A 16,839-nucleotide genomic window follows, 5' to 3' on the forward strand; every position below is an offset into this window, starting at 1 on the left:
TAGACATAGGGATGTGTGTCATGTATGACAGTCGGTCAGTTGGCCCGCTACTTTGCACCAGACTTAAGTATCTCAACGATTGTCAGATTGATCGTCATGAAATGTTGTACAGACATTCATAGTTCCCAATGAATGAGTCCTAATGACTTGAATGATCCCCTGACTTTTCCTCTAGCACCCCCAGCAGGTCAACGTAGTCACTTATACTGTGACATTTCAATATCTACTGGGGGAAATGCCATGACATTTGCGACACACATTCATGTCCCCCTCGGGATGAACTATAATAACTTTGTTGATCACCTAACTTTCCATCTAGTGCCATCATCAGGTAAAAAAAGTAACATGTCAAATACTTTGGCGACATAGAGAAAGACATTCCCAACAGCCTCAGCTGCACTTTGTGTTTGTTGATGATTAGCAATCATGGTAACATGCTAAACTAAGATGGTGACCATGGTAAACATTATACCTGCTAAACATCAGCATGTTAGCATTGTTTCCGTAAAGAAAGCTGGCTGTTTCCATTAAGCTCAAGGCACAGCTGTCCTGCTAGCGTGGCTCCCAGTGTTGTTTTAAACTATTATGCATTCAAATTAGCATAAAAGCAATGTTCAGAAGGACATAACCTTAGTTTGTTTATCTGTAGTTTCATCTCAGCCTAATCAGTATCATCAGCTAGCCGTTATGAGACAGCATGTGCGGTCCATCCGCACACACACACACACACACACTCACACACACAATCACACTCACACTCACAGCAAGTCTGGCCTGATGCAGGACTCACAGACAAACAGCCAGATGGGGTGTAAATATAGACTGTGGAGTCGTGTGGAGAGCATTGCCATCAGCCTGCCGGGTGAAGAATGAAGTCCTGTGCAGACTCTCGAACATACGCAAAAACACACCTCTGAAGGCCAAGGTGGCAGACTTTACAGAGGGGCTTGCTTGCATATTTACGGGCCTCACTTACCAGGTGTAAGGTGTGTGTGTGTGTGTGTGTGTGTGTGTGTGTGTGTGTGTGTGTGTGTGTGTGTGTGTGTGTGTGTGTGTGTTGCTTGAGGTATGACAAACTACAAAGCTGAAATATATGTCCAGACAGCCTGTTCAAACCAAGGATGGATGATTTACAATTTAACAGGCTTTGAACAATAAATTTTCATCTTCATAGCAACCAGGATTTATGTTCAGGTCATTTTTTGATCATTACAAGAAATTGGAAAATACAAAATAAAAATGACAGAATTTCCATCTCTTTTTTTTTCATATCTTTTTCTGTGTGCCAGTTGTTTCAATCACACGTTTGTGACAGATAAATAGTCCAGCAAATGACAAGCCATATCTGAGTATCAACAAGGTAATGACAGGGGAAAGTGACCGATTACGTCTTTGTGTTGCTCCATCATGCTCCTGGCCTGTGAAGAATGGAGGCAGCCAAACATCAATGCCTCGAAATAGGGAAAAACTTTTATGTTATTGTTGGTTTTGTGTTGGGATCTTTGTGAACAGTACGAGTGTGCATGCTGTATAGATGGAGGATGATGGCAAAAGGTCAATGGACATATGTCTGAAAGGGTGGATAGGTAGATTGGCAGCTGATATTGATGTTGTTTTCCCCAATGACTAGATGGAATTGACTTTTGTTAGCAACATTGTTCTTATTCATCTCTATTCACTCTCCTCACTCTTGGTGATTGGGAACATTGTTGGCATTCAGTGGTTCCTACTTCTTCATTATCTCAACCTGATTGTCATCATTACTTTCTCTGCAAGCCTAATGATCACAGACCTAGCGACAGCACTCATAGACGCTCAGCTGTTTTATTAAAGCAGTGAAGTTATTGATATTGTCCCTAATGTAGTGAGGGACAATTGGGCAGAGGGATGATGTGTGCGCTCACCTCTGAATTTAAATAAGGCCTCAGTATATAAGTAATTGCTTTTGTGTGATTCATGCCAGCATCATGCATTTGGCTGACGCGAGTGAAATACATTTGATTTACCCTCACTTAATTCAGACCGCAATGTGTTGTACCCTGAGGATTTACACTGCTCATTTCTTCAGTTGCTAGTCTCTAGTTATTTACTGTACCTAACTGGTAATGTTTCTAAAGCTTTTTTAAATAACTTTATGTTAAACATGTTCAGAATCTCAGTGAAGATTAAGTGGTTTGAAGGTGCCATATGAATACATCATAGATATTAGAAATCATGAATGTCTGAAGTATTGCTTGACACTTTACTTTTGTTTGGTTTTATCGACCCTGTCCCTGTCCCTGTCCCTGTCCCCTGCCACCACCGAAATCCTCATCCATGCCTCATAACATCCAGACTTGATTACTGCAACAGCATCCTCTACGGCTCACCCAACAAAATCCTCAATAAACTTCAATATGTCCAAAACTCTGCCGTCCGACTGCTCACCTCCACCCGCCGTTATGATCACATCACCCCGGTCCTACACAACCTCCACTGGCTTCCGGTCAAGTACAGGATATACTTCAAACTACTACTCATCACCTACAAAGCCTTAAACAACCTGCCTACCTTTCACACCTCCTCCCCCTCTACGCCCCAACCCGTTGCCTCAGGTCCGCCGACACAAACACTCTGAAGACCATCAGGACCAAGCGCCGGACCTGGGGGGACAGGGCCTTCTCAGCTGCCGCACCCCTCCTCTGGAACGCTCTCCCCGTCCACATCCGTCAGGCTCCCACCCTTCCATCATTCAAGCAAGCCCTCAAAACACACCTCTTTCAACTCGCTTTCACCTGCTAAACCCTGCACCCATCCTCCACTATGACCCTCAGCTTCTCCAGTTTTCTTTCCTTTTCTTTCTTTGTCACAAAATATCCTGTTTGTTTGTTTTTGTTTGCTTTCTTTCATTTTTGTTCTGTTCTGTTTGTCTTTGTCTCTTGTCCATAATGTAAAGCGTCTTTGAGTATCTTAAAAAGCGCTATATAAATTTAAATTATTATTATTATTATTATTATTATCGAGAACTGTGGACCTTGTTTATTTTATGGATGAAAAAACTTTTAGTCCCTCTTGTTTTTTTTTCTTTTATCGCTGTTTTTGGTCTCTACCAACTCCTGAGGGACATATAAGGCTTCAACACAGCTATATATTCCACTATGTTCACCAGCTAATTACTAACTTTGTAAGTCTGCTGTTTGGAGCTGGGCAAGTAGTGCACAATGTGTTTGCAAAACACAGCTGCCTTTTAAGTAACCAACATTAAAGTTATGGGTCGTAAAACTTCCCCAATAGGACGACCGTCCCGTTGGGATCCACTGTTCTGAATTGTTTCGAGAAATATTAACTGAGACTCTTCCAAAGACAATTAGCTTTAACTCCCCGTCCTCAGACACCAAACTGGGCAGGAATGTTGCTCGAACCTTCCTGGATTACTACAAACTCAACAACCTCATCAAGGACAACAGACCAATTCACATTCAAAGGTAAAGCAGTCTGGCATTATGAATAAATGCATATCAAATGAAATCAATTACCCAAATATGATTTCAAATTTGACATGTTGTTCATACTCAAATAAATGTATTTTTGTTTTGCTGTTGCCTGAACTATACCCACCTCAGTCACTCATATTGATATGTTTTCGTCTCCAGCTCTGAGGTGACAGGCGACGATAACAAAAAGGGCAACGGTGTTGGCAGAGACGCAGCCGACAGAGAAAGGGAGAAGAGCCAGGGTGTCAGGCACTAGACAATCAGACAGAAGGACAGACGAACGCAGACTGAGCATGTAAAACGCAGAGCACCGTAGCAGGAGCATCCTTCACACTTCATTGCCTTTAGAAGCTCCTCATCTTCCTGGCTATAAAGACTTATTTTCACAGATTTGTAACAGTGGGATGACTGGTGCTTGCAGGACTAAAATCAGAACAAGCTTCCTCTTGGGCTATTTAATGGCTCTAAAACGCGGATTATTGAAAGCCAAGGGAAGACAGACTGTTGCCCATCTAAAGTCAATCTGTGGCCTTCATTCAGCAGCTCCTTTTTGTTGTCTATACATTTGTAAATAAATGCATGTTTCCTTGCCGTTACTAACTTATTTTCTGACTATGGTGATATACAATGTTATCTCTGTTGGTATTATAAATAGTCATTAAACACTTAAAGCACAATACTGATAATAGTAATGATTGCTTTTATATAAGTGAGAACCTCAAGACCTTTTATTTAGCTGTATTATTGCATTTTTTTTCATGTATAGATCTGTGTGTGTGTGTGTGTGTGTGTGTGTGTGTGTGTGTGTGTGTGTGTGTGTGTGTGTGTGTGTGTGTGCGTGTGTGTGTGTGTGTGTGTGTGTGTGTGTGTGTGCGTGCGTAGGGAAGCTTTTGATTTGTCACGTCTTGGTCACGTGACCGTACATCCGCTCTGTCTGTGACTGTTGCTGTCTGGCAGCTATGACAACGAACTTTGAGAAGTTGGATGAATGTCTTCGATGAAGAAGAAGTTTTCCTCCGCCGCGGCGCAGCACAGGTCTCTGAAATGTTCCGTGCAGCTGGACATTCAGACAGTAAGTGCATCCTGACGCGGCTTCTTCGGTACGGAACTCAGAAACAAACGTAGCTTAGTTAACGTAAGCTAGCTCGCGCGCTTACGTTCTCTTACGTTTCTTACGTTCTCTTACGTTTCCTCCGTCGTAATGTAAAATATGTTGTTGTTGTTGTTACGATGATAAACTAAAAAATATTCGACTGTATTCATTATGTTTTATTATAATATTATTTGTTCAATTCACAAAGAGGAATCCCATATTTTCTGAAGCCAATTTATGTTTCGCTTTCTTACTTCAGTCATTATCAAATAGAGATGCCCTTGAACATAAAGTTAAAATGTCTGTAAAGCACATTTAAGATACAACCAAGTTGAGCTCACTGATTTTTAAACGTTTCCTTCGATGTGCAGCACATGTGGATCAGCTGGAAGCTCATTTCCACCTGGTGTATCAAAGTAATTCAACTTAATTAGTTTTAGTGGTAAAATTGAAAATAAAAAGGTCCCACTGATATGGATACTTCTTCAGGGTATTGCACACTTGTGGTTTGCATAGCAGATTTTAAATATATATTCAGGCTTTTTAAACACACAGCAAAGGTTGCTGTAAACACATTGGTGCTATGGCAACAATGTGTGCTGATATACATGTGTCATTTAGGAGTCAGTTCAATTATTTCTAAAAAGTGTATATTTTTATCCTGCAAAGGGAGGCTCATTTTGTCAGACCTGAATAAATAAATCTGCCAGTAAAGGATACACAACAACAACAACAACAGAATGTTTGACTTGATGCTTATGTGCAGGTCACGTGTCCAGGAGTGCTCCTGACTAAAACCAACGATGTCTACCTCAGTGTGTGTGTCATGGGCCAGTACAGGAAGACCCCCCGTGTGCCGCCGGTGTTCCCTTTACGCTTCCACCACAAAATGTGTTTTGTCAAGGTAAGAATTATGAATAAGATGCCTCTATAATTTAGGCACAAGAAGTATAATTACTTTTCTTTCTTTTTTGGATTTAGCAAGAGAAGTGTTTGGAGGAATAGTGCATGTTTCTCCAACATAAAAAAGGGTCACATCCCGATCTTTATGTTGGATCCTACTATATTCATTGTACTTACACAATAGTAAGGCTCAATAAATCTACATCTTCAATGTTGTTTTCTCTTTATTTTCCTTATGTTCATGACTCCTCTCACATAGGCTGCTGGCGTTTACTGGCTTACTTTTAAAGCCTTAAACTTGAAGCCCTCCAATTTAAACATTACGGGCTCAACTCCTGATAAAAGAGGCCATCGTTTCCCTCGGGATACCGGCAGAGTTAGATACGGGGCTGTCCGTCTCATCTTGTTATAAGTATTGATTGCGTTGTCTGTACTCTGTTTTACCAGACTTTCCCTGGGGTTGTTGACCCTGCTGAAGTAGCTGACCTCCTGGAAGGTAAACGGCCGTCTGGGATTTGCTTCCTCGTCTCTTAGCCCTGAATCCTCTACAGTGCAAGCTTATAGGCTATTAGCTGAGATACTGATCATTAGCTCACAGCCTATTTGTGCTTTCCTTCCTCTTAGCTGACACAACATCTTTTGAGCTGATTCAGGCAGTGCCTCCAGGTATGCTTTCTGATTATGCCATATGGGCATTTTAAGTTCCCACTGTATCAATTCATTACTCTGCACAAACACGATCTCTAACTTGGCTTGTATGTGTGTGTGTGTTTACTGTCTGGCTGTGTGATTTTTAGAGGGTGAAGTCCTTGCCACAATGGAGGACAGTAGCAGAGATTTCCTGTACCCTGGTCCCAGACTGTGGTCCAGAGAAGGAGCTGCAGTGAGAGACATCATGATGAAGAGATCATCCTCCTTTCCTGTATGCCGCTTTACAGATATTCATTTTATTTATTTATGAACCCTCCTTCGTTGGAGAATTCTTCTGCATAGTTTCATGAATACGGGCACAGGTCAACACCTGTGCCCGTATTCATGAAACTATGCAGAAGAATTCTCCAAAGAGTTAACATAGGAGTAAAAAAGTTATTTGCTGAGCGTGTGCAATAAGACACACATTTATCAAGTGACTTCTATTTACAGAGAGTAGATTTTAAGAGCAACTCTTAATTTATTACGATTGATCGTGTGTATGTTCAGAGAAGGAATAGCCAGTTAGAGGTATGGATTTTACCCTACGTCTGACATATCATACATTCTTAAAAATAATCCTGACAGTTTACTCAGTGATATGTTATCCTGCAGAAACATATATTCTTTTTTTGTTTGTTTTTTTAAAGTAAATTTGATTTGTGTGAAACCCAAAGTATCACCCCAGAGAAAAACCAAGGTGTGCTCGCCTCTATTTCTGTACTGCAGTCGCCAAAGATCTACTTAAGAGACCTCTGGAGTGCTCCTTAATTCATTTATTATTTTGTATTTTTAGATTGTTTAATTAATAGCTTTAATTTTTATTTATTTTTAATTCAGAGTAAAGTTGAAGGATATTCACTTTAACTGTTCACTTAAGACCAAAATATTACTTTGAGCAATTAGATGAATATGGTTCCAGGTGTCTCGCATGTATTTCATGCTTGCTTCACCTGAGCTACGGCACACTGCTGCATCAGTGAGGAGGGATGCCAGTTAAACGTTGTTCCCATGTCACTCACCATGTGATCCGGCTTGATTGGCACCTACGTTACATGTGACATTCATAAACTAGGAGGAGATTGTGTCTTTCTTTAAGTGAGTCTCCTCCTGATCTCAGTGGCTCATATGTCTGTGCACCTGGTAGTCAGGTAGCAAGATAACCAACTCAAAAGCACTGGCTTGTCCTTGACAAAGTGAAGTCATTTCTTCAGAAAACAGTGTTTTCCATATAGAGCTGTTGACTGTCTTTGCTTTACAGACAGAACCTCTCTTGTCACTCTCCATCTTGTCATTTTTGCTTGTCCCTCCTCTTCTTATATCATCTCTTTCTCTCCCTGTCTCTTGCGCTTGGCTTTTCCATCCTCCCCTTGTCCTCCGAGGCACTAACTGGCATATTTAAATGTCTTTAAACACCATTCCCCTCACCATTGCTTTCATGTGTTTCTGTTTGAGGGCTACCTAGCAATTTAGATGTCTCTTTCCAAATGTCATATTATTTAAACATCACTGGAGCCTTTCTCTTTTCTGCAATTTGTTCAGTCAAGCAAAGATTGAAGATTTGTAAGTGTAAATTGGTGTTCCAAGCATCGCTGTTATCTGTCTGTTTGTCTTCATCTCCCTGTGTTGTGTTTGTACCTATTGTCCCTCTCCCTCTAGGGAATCTCCCCCAAAGTGGAGTTTGCCACGACATCAGTCATAGAAGAGAGTGATGGGAGAGACGGCGTCCCTGCCTCACCTGTGAGCGAGTCCTTTTATTACATCTCGTACATCTTAACGTACACACAGAGTTTTTCAAATTTGTTGGACCTTTTGTCTGCTTTTGGATTTCTCTGCCTTATGTCTGTTGTTGATTTGTAAAACCCTTTGGAATAAGACTTTCTTTTATAATTACATTCTATTGTGTGTTCATGGCTTTTCAGACCTGCTTTGTCAAAATGTAAACAGTTAAAACCCATCAAAGAGCCACTCACAAGTCAAGTAAACTGTGTGTGTTCTTCACAGCCTCACACACAGCATCGCTGTGTTGGCCAAAGATAGAACAGTAAAGATTCATCTCAAGAGAGCTCTAATGAGTGGTATCGTATCGCTCGCCATCAGATTTCTCTGTTTCTACCATACATCCCCACCTTCTTTTGTTGCCATGGCTACTGCATCTATCTATCCATACTGGCAGTGTTTCAAGGGTATCTGTTCTCTCCTTGTGAATGTAATTATAGGGAGGCAGATCTGTGATGTTGATTGCGAGACTTCTCTCTCATCTCTGACTAGATGGGAGTTTACACAATGTTTGTTACAGAACCAGTCAGTTTTACATTAGCTGTCCGATATGAGGGCCACCTGTATCTCTGCCACTGTGTCCTTGTGGATTTTTAAGGGTAACTGTGCTCAGCTGCGTAAAATCATGTTTAGAAGAATGTTAAGACTCCTTTTTCTTTTTTTTATTCCTTTGCTTGAATGGGCACTCCCAAGTTCTCATATTTTCATCCACTGATGCTTTCTTCAGAGTTTTTTTTAGTGTATAATTAGTCAATACAAAAAATCACTCTCAAATGAATTGATAATGAAAATAAGTATTAGTTGCACCCCTAAGATAAAACATCTAAATACAATATGTGTGTGTGTATATATATACACACACACATTTTATTTAGACTTTTTATCTATATATATATTTATATCTCATAGAATCTAATTTTCAGCGCTTGATCGCTATGATTTTATTTGATCATTTTCGAAACATCAGCAGGGCTAAATTTAGGGATGAGATAAAGCATGCAAAAATGTTCAACTGCAATAATTTTCTGAACTATGTATAAACTAATGCATTATACATACAAAGGCTTTTAAGAGCTTAAAAAAAGCCTAAATAATTAGAACTGTCTCCAGCTTTCCCTCACACATACAGATGATTGCACATTTCTCTTTGGAACCGCAGAAACATGCTTTTTATTTACTCATGTTGGCACATGTTCATGTTGGTAAGAAAAGTAGAGCTGCAACACAATTAGTTGACAAATCGATTAGTCGATGGACAGAAAATGAACCATCAACTGTTTCGATAATTGGTTAATCGTTACAGTAATTAATTTTAATGCAAGAATAGCAGAACATTTAGTTTTTACCTCAAATATGGAGATTTGACAAAACTTCAAAATTTAAAGACGTTGAGAATGTTGAGAAACTGCAATTAACATGTTTCAATATTTTAATTTTATATACAAAATGAATTGTCAGATTAATTGATAATGAAAGTAATTGTTGGTTGCTGCCTTAAAAAACAGCAACTTTATTCAGTAATTTCCCCCGACATTTTATAAATGCCCCAATTCTTTAGACATTGGGGCACAATTTGGCCCCCAAATATGTGTTTCTTCACTCCACTGCTTCGTGGTCTTGTGTGACTTAATGTTTGTGCAGGCGTAATGTCAGCAGGTGGATTCTGGGACGGTAGATGAACGCTCCAAATATATACTCCAAAAGAGTGTCTCTTCAAAAAAAATTGTAAGAATGAAAATCGTTCTCAAACATTGCTGTTTGTAACATGATCCATCACACAGCGGTTGGCATGTTGTGCCAAAAACACTACCGTGCATTTCCCAGGTGCGGTAACCTAAGCTATTTGTTTAAATGGGATGTCATTGACAGCGAAGCAGATTGTCAGTGTTCTCGCGGCCCCTCAGGGGGATGTCTAGATCAGAGCACCGCTGTGGCTGTCAGACAGTAGAATTTCTCCATTTTCTCTCTCCTAATGGCTCCTCCGCATAGCCATTTCCCTGACTGCCTGCCCGCCCAGCTGACAAACCTCGTCCAGTTTTAATAGAGATTTAGAGTGATAGCAACTTCCACAAAACCTCTGAAACTGTATGATGGATATACACTCAGCGTTCAGGATTGTCTTAGTCTTCCTTTGCAGATTTGCAGGTGCTCTAATCTTTTGTTAATTGTTATGATCCTCATTGAATAACATTATTTAATCAAAAAGTCACTTAGCCATGGTAGCAAGTCCGCCCACCTCTTTGGTCTTCACTGAGTTATCTCGTCGGCTGGATTGCCATAAAAGTCTGGACAGAGTTTCGGCCTCACCAGAGGATTCATCCCAATGTCTTTGGTGTTCAAATGTCAAAATGGTGATCATGGTAACGATTACACCATAGACTGAAGTAGACGTAGTCACAGTGGCGTCACCCTTTGGTTTGGGGACTATATTTCGGCATTTTTCTATTCTCTACAATCATGTTTGTGTCATGGAGGTGGTTATCACGCTGAACTTGGCATTTAATAAGAAATAGTAATACATTTTATTTGTTACATTACATCTCATTTTACTGACGCTGTTATCCAAAGCGACTTACAAGTCATTCAACCATGAGAACAAACTCAGAACAACAAGAATCAAGAAAATACAATTTCTTCAAGAAAGCCAAACTACAAAGTGCTTTACATGGTAAAAACAAGCAATAGAAGCAACAACAAGGTAAACAAGAGAGATGCCATAACATAAGAAACAAAACAAAAACATACTGAACTAGTGTCACAGGTGAAAAGCAGATTTTAAATAAATGAGTTTAGCTCACAGCTGCTTTCCAGTTGTGAAAGTAGCAGCTAGTCGTCAGTTGCCGACAGCAAAACTGACAAACTCTCAGTGGCTATCGAGTGAAGAACCTGAAAGAAGTCAGATGGTGTTGATGTGGGGGTGGAGAGACCATACTTTGCTTCATTGTATTAAATAGGACCAATCTCAAATGGCAACTTCGATAAGAATGTATCTATCATTTAGTTTCTCTTAAAAAATGTTTTCATTTTGTGTGATTTCCCTAATTAGCATTTAGATGATCTTTGTTTTACAGCCAGGTAATGCCTCTTTATCATATTAGACTGGAGATGGCCATCAAATGCAATTAACATTTTATCTTAACTTATTTATCCCCGGTTGGCATTACCCGCAGGAAGTGGGATATTGCATGGGAGAATGATGTTAGCGGCCATTAGAGTTATTAAAGTAATTCTGCAGAGGTTATCTCCATGGCGGTGCCGGCTGCAAGAGCTGTTGTTGTTGTAACACTTAAGCTGAATGATTTAGCTAATGGTTTCATGGTTTCGTGGTTTCGTCCAGGGAGAACACGTCTGTGTGGAGAGTGAGATCAGCTGCCTTAATGGCTACAATGGCTGACGCCTGTGTAAAGGAACAATATTGTGGTCTGCATAGGAATCTAAACCGCTGAGACAAATGTTTTGTTTCACAAAATATGTCAACATCTCTCTCTCTCATATTCTGTCCTTGCACCCCTAGGCGTGCTGTCTTTCTCCAGTGAGGCCATCTTTAACCCCGTCCAGACAGAGTTCAGCAAAAAAGTCTTCGCCATCTGCTGTGAATTTTTCCAAAATAGATGATGCAAAACGTGTCTCCTGGAAAGGTGGGCGGGAAAGGCTAACAGTTGAGGCTGGAATTACAAACTCTGCCCCGTCCTCGACACCCACATCTGGCCGAATTCTCCAAAAAGACAAGAAGGAAAGAAAACGCGCTTCTCCGAGAGTTTTTGTGGAGTCTAGCTACCAGCAGCCCACAGTTTCCTCAAGGACGCGGGCCTTGTCCCCTTACACCCACCGCAGGATGTGCCAGCTTTCAGAGGACGCCAGGCAACGGCTCGGCCATCTCCAGCTGGGCCCTCACCACTTCAGGAATGAGTCTGGGAGCCAGCCGCCCTGCTCGGTTAGTACCATTAGATTTATTCATCCGGACGGAAACTGAAAGAAAAGTGACGCAATGGTTTGTTTAATGCTAATAATACACATGTTCTGTGGACAGGGGTTCACATTAATGGGATCCTGAAATGATGTAGTTCAACCCTCAGTGGGAGCTTCCCAAAATGTAACATAATCTAGTGGGCAGATTAAGTGGAGGGCATAATAAGAGAGCAGTGTTAATCTTTTTACCTGAGCCGTTAATGGATTTTGACGTCATATGTAATATGGCCTATTATCCTCACTGAGGGGCTCGAGTGTGCTTTAATAGCACGCGTCCTGGATTTAGGCTGGTACACAGTTATTTGTTAACACTTTAATTATGGTTGTATCAGTGCTATGAGATATTTGCATATAAAAGGCAGTGATTTTCCGATCACACAGCCATGGGGGATATACAGTTGATGGACAAGAACAACACAGCCTCCCTCGCTCCGCTACCCCATGTATTCCTGCTGCTTCATTTACATCAAATCTAATCCTCAGGTATGAATATCAAAATCCACTAACATGCTGTTATTAAAAGAAATGATTAGCTCGGGAGTTGTTTGTTTTTGTCACACACATGAATGGAATTTACTTACAATTGATGTGTTATTGAAGAGAGAAGTGTGTTTTTCCCGCTGTGGTTTTCCTGGGGGAACGTTCTGTCGGCGATTAACCCGAGTAATTGAGAGTCAAGCTGCAATTAACAAATAGATACCTAATGAAGTAGCTTAGCCCCACGGTGAACGCATTATCAGAGCCTCGACTGTATGTTTGTGTCGAGGAAACACATTCCCAGCCTTTTCTACGTGCCTCATTGCACGCTTTTTGGTGAAATTGTTTGGAGTTAAGATAAAAGACATGCCGGGAACATTGTTTTTAAATTTTTTTAAAGCTATTTCTGCAAAAAACTGATTTAATATACACAAGCAGATCAAATGTCGTGTAATTTCTTCGTTGACATAGATTGTGTGATGTGTCAGTATCAGGATGCTGCTTAAAAGTGAAGGAAAAAATACCAAAACAGCCTTTCCGTGCATGTGTTTGACAATACAGACAGAATTCAAATTACAAGAGTGTTAATTGAATGATATTGTTTGACAGCAGATTGTATTTCTGTTTTTTGTTGTTTCATCCCAGGCCCCTCGTCGCAGTCGTGCCTCTGTGAGGGTAACTCCTTCCTCCGCTGACGGTGGTTTCCATCGACACTCTGTCAGCTTCACAGACGATCACACCGGTACCTTCACGCCCATGTGCAAAAGCTAATACATGTGTTGTTACATACCTGAGGTCATGCTATACTTTCTGCAGAAAAAATGCTTGCAAATAATTGCTCTAATATTTCAAGATTGGTTGGAAATGTGTTTATTTTATTTGACGTGGTTTACATCTTAATGATAAGACGTGGTGAAGTTTTTCAAAATAAATCATGGGCTGCATTTAGATTTTGGGGTTATTGAGCTTGTCTGAGGAAATCTGCAATGATATAATGGCATCTGTCTTTTGACATTGTGTAATAATGATGCTAATCTACACTAAGTATATAAATATAGCACATGGTTCTGTTTACAGCTGCCTCTATGTAGGGTAACTTTCCCTTGCACCTGTTTATGTTTTAGGAATAAACTCTATTGAACATTTTAAATTCAGTACTGTAGATGTTTTCTGTTGTCATAAAACCTTCCACTTGTCTTTGTAGATTCTTCTCTCCAAGGGAGTTACAGACCAAGAGCAGCCACAGTAAGTCTAATTATAACATTTCCAACCAGGAAATGACACAATGTCGCCGTAGGTTCGTACTCCAAGCCAGACTAACCAATTCATATACTGTAGTTACACATCAGTTTCAGACTTTTTGTTCTTAGAAAAGTATTCTGAAGTGATTCTAACAATTGATTTTATTCAAACTAGTGTCATTCTGCCAACCAAAAAGTTGTAAAGTAATTATATACGGGTAACATTTAATGTTCACTTTGCTTTAAACTATACCACCCCCGCCCTGTGACCTCTTCCAGGTGCAGTCGGGTTCAGTGAGGGTCCGGTGGTCTCCAGAGACGCGGTCCAGATTTGAAGCCAAGACCCGAAGCCCTGTGAGAGATGCGGCCTTCGCTCAGTCCACACCGACTCGGTCAAGCTCCAGAAGTGCTCTGAATCTGAGCTATTCCCTCAGAGAAAGGTAAACTCTCTATAAAATGCAAACCTTCCCCTCAAATAGACCTTGAAAAAAACAAGTTATTCAGAAGCTTTTCACTGTTTGTAATATATCTTAAAGTGGAAGAAGTAGACACAATGATCAAACAACAGGGCATAGACATGCTTATCAATGTTAAAGCCATAGAATGTGATCTTGATGTGGGGAACCTAAAATATATTGTCGATTGGCTCGGCTCTCAAACATGTAAGCAAGACTGTTCTGGCCACAAAACCAGCTGATTGTATTCACTCTCGCCCCAAAGCACGAGAGAAAACATCATCCTTTTTTTGTGGTGTTTGCCCTGAACTTATCCTCCTCCATCTGTGTAAATCATTGGTGTTTCCACAAAAGATCTCACAAGCAAAAGAGGCACCTGTACGAGTTTCCAATTACAGTGTTCGACAAATACACGGCAATCCCATGAGATGCAAGTCATACACTGCCGTATGTGTGTGTTTTTATACACATCCAATCTTTAATTTTGATCACATTCGACAGGCGGGATGATTTCCCCTCCACCTCTTAAATTACACAAGCTGATGTCTTGTCATGTTTGTTCATTACTGAGTGAGGAGGCAGAGGGAAGAAAAAACAAAAGAGGAAAATGGTATTGATTTGTGTTCCAGCTCGAGTCTGATGCATTTGACCCGATGCACGCTTTAATACATTCAGAGAGACCTTGTCATCGATCACGACAGCCGTGAGTCGAACACAGCGACGCGACCGATGCTCCGTTTTGTTTGTTTGTGCTCTCCCTTCCCCTTCCCCACTGCTCAGTCCATAAGCAAACATTAAAATCAATAGACAATCTTAAACTGCAAAGTAAATTGTGGGAAATGAATGATACTTTTCTCTCAATTGAAAACGCGACAGGAGTTGCAGGGTGGGAGATTAGAGCCGGCCTTTGTAGATTCCCACCGACACGGAGAGGGGCACGTCTTACCACGAATCTTTGATCTATAAAGAAAATGACAGATGCCAGTGGCAACGTTTGCTCCCTAAGCCCTGAAGTCTCAGTCTATTCATGTCTCTGGATGATTTGTCCTTGATGACTTTTTGAAGCAGGTAGCGAGTTTATCTGATTACAGATGAAAAGCTTCCATTCCCAAACTGTGAGCCGGGCCAAGGCACCAGTCAGTCAGACAGTCGCCGTCACCGCTCCACTCCAGCAAATAGACGGGGATGAGAGGCAATACTGAAATTCATTACTGTTCACTTCTGTCTGTCTGTCAATTCAAGATTGCGTAACTGCCTGTGGTCAACTTGAAGACACATTTGTATTGTATTGATGAAGTACATGTATGCCTCCAGATGAAATGCACCATGTGTTTTGACAATTGTAAAATTACTTCTTTTTTTTTTTTGCACGAAATGTAGAATGTGCTGGAGGGGAAATGTAAATAGAGGAAACACTGTGATTTATTTCAAAGTTTTTTAGAAGTATCAATTCAGTGTGCTTGTTGTTTAATGTTTGCATCCACTCACACAGCTTGTGTTGTGCTACAGCACAGACTAGTGGACACACGGAATAACTAGGAGAACTTCTTGAAAAAAATGATTGTTCATTGATTGTTTGGAAGTTGTATGATTTAGAGAAATTTGGAAAAGCAATTAATTATTGAAGGCCGTTTTCATGCAAAAATGCCAAACGTCCCCTGGTTACAGATTCTACATTGTGTGGATTTGCTGCTTTTCTGAGTTTGATATCATTGTAATTTAATATCTTAGTTTCCTAGAGTGATGACCAAACATTACAAGTAATATGAAGACGTCCCCGTCGCTCTGGGAGGTTGTGAAGGGCATTTTACTGTTTTCAATTTGTCCTTCATACTCATCTATCAGTTGGTCCTTCCTTCCCATTCCCTTAAATTTAAATCGCAATTCTTCAAAGTTCGAATTGAAGAAATTGTACAGCCTTTACCTTTAACATGCTTGTCTATAATGTTCTCTGTAATCTCCTGAGACTATCCTCAGCTTTCTGGGGTCCATGTTCAGTGTGGTACACACCGTGTTACCAAATAGCACATGACTACCTTTCACCATTTAAATAGGCCGACTGACTGATTACAAGTTTGAAGGCAGCTGTGATGCTGATGTCCCTATGGTCAAACTATTTTAAATCTTTTCTAGGGGTACCATACTTTTTTTTTTAATGATTCTCTTTTTAGCCACAATTCAAAAGCCATGTCTGATTTCCATTAATTTCCAGTACATTTTTATTTATTATTACTTATTACTTCAAGTTATTTCAGTGACCATTGTGGGTTTTTCTTCATTTTACGGGAGGGTACCAACAATTTTGTCCACGTAACCCAAATTGATGTAGTTATACATGAATAACTCGATAAATAAGTCGTTTATGGGTTTTTAAATGTGTAATTGTTGTGTTACCCCTCAGGCTCCAGACCAGTCAGCCCAGTCCCTCCTACTGCGAGCAGATCCACAGCAGAGTTGAGAGGATTCTGCAGACACACAAAACAAACCTCCTAGGACAACCAAGTGACCGCGGACTGTTCACTTCCTGATCTGCTGATTCTTAAAGTAGCATTTTTATCACTCAGTCAAAACATCTTAGACGCTCACAGATGCATCTTCATGTTCAGTTAAAATTCAAGCCCTCCCAAGCACCTGCTGTGCTGCGTTAGTCTTTGTTTCTCTGAAAAGGAAGTCAATTTGCAGGGGTTACATTCAAAAGCACCGCAGCACTGCTTCCCTCCCACCCATCAGCTGGGTTTTTTTTTTAATTTAAACATTCC

The 16,839-nt window shown here is 40.5% G+C and overlaps 2 protein-coding genes across 3 annotated transcripts in view; both read left to right on the forward strand.

Annotated features, from left to right (window-relative positions):
- Positions 1 to 3,759, forward strand: part of agbl4 (AGBL carboxypeptidase 4) — a gene marked incomplete at its 5' end in the record, with an annotated part of 246,047 nt that extends 242,288 nt beyond the window's left edge. For both annotated transcript variants that reach the window (XM_079220896.1, XM_079220895.1), the window contains 2 exons: positions 3,371 to 3,464; positions 3,633 to 3,759. In XM_079220896.1, coding sequence (XP_079077022.1) covers positions 3,371 to 3,464; positions 3,633 to 3,729 — 191 coding nt within the window. In that variant the 3' untranslated portion in view covers positions 3,730 to 3,759. The remainder of the gene's footprint in view (positions 1 to 3,370; positions 3,465 to 3,632) is intronic.
- A 756-nt stretch (positions 3,760 to 4,515) lies between these two features.
- On the forward strand, positions 4,516 to 16,608 carry spata6 (spermatogenesis associated 6; the record flags this gene model as incomplete). The annotated part of the gene is made up of 9 exons (XM_079220785.1): positions 4,516 to 4,545; positions 5,333 to 5,470; positions 5,917 to 5,965; positions 6,094 to 6,135; positions 6,267 to 6,391; positions 7,819 to 7,899; positions 11,453 to 11,872; positions 13,905 to 14,065; positions 16,482 to 16,608. Exons 2-9 carry the CDS (start codon positions 5,393 to 5,395, stop codon positions 16,606 to 16,608), a joined length of 1,083 nt encoding a protein of 360 aa, XP_079076911.1. The 5' UTR covers positions 4,516 to 4,545; positions 5,333 to 5,392.
- Between the last annotated feature and the right edge of the window lie 231 nt (positions 16,609 to 16,839).

This window comes from Taurulus bubalis (genome assembly GCF_910589615.1).
Source record: "Taurulus bubalis genome assembly, chromosome: 7".
NCBI classification, from domain to species: Eukaryota; Metazoa; Chordata; class Actinopteri; order Perciformes; family Cottidae; genus Taurulus; species Taurulus bubalis.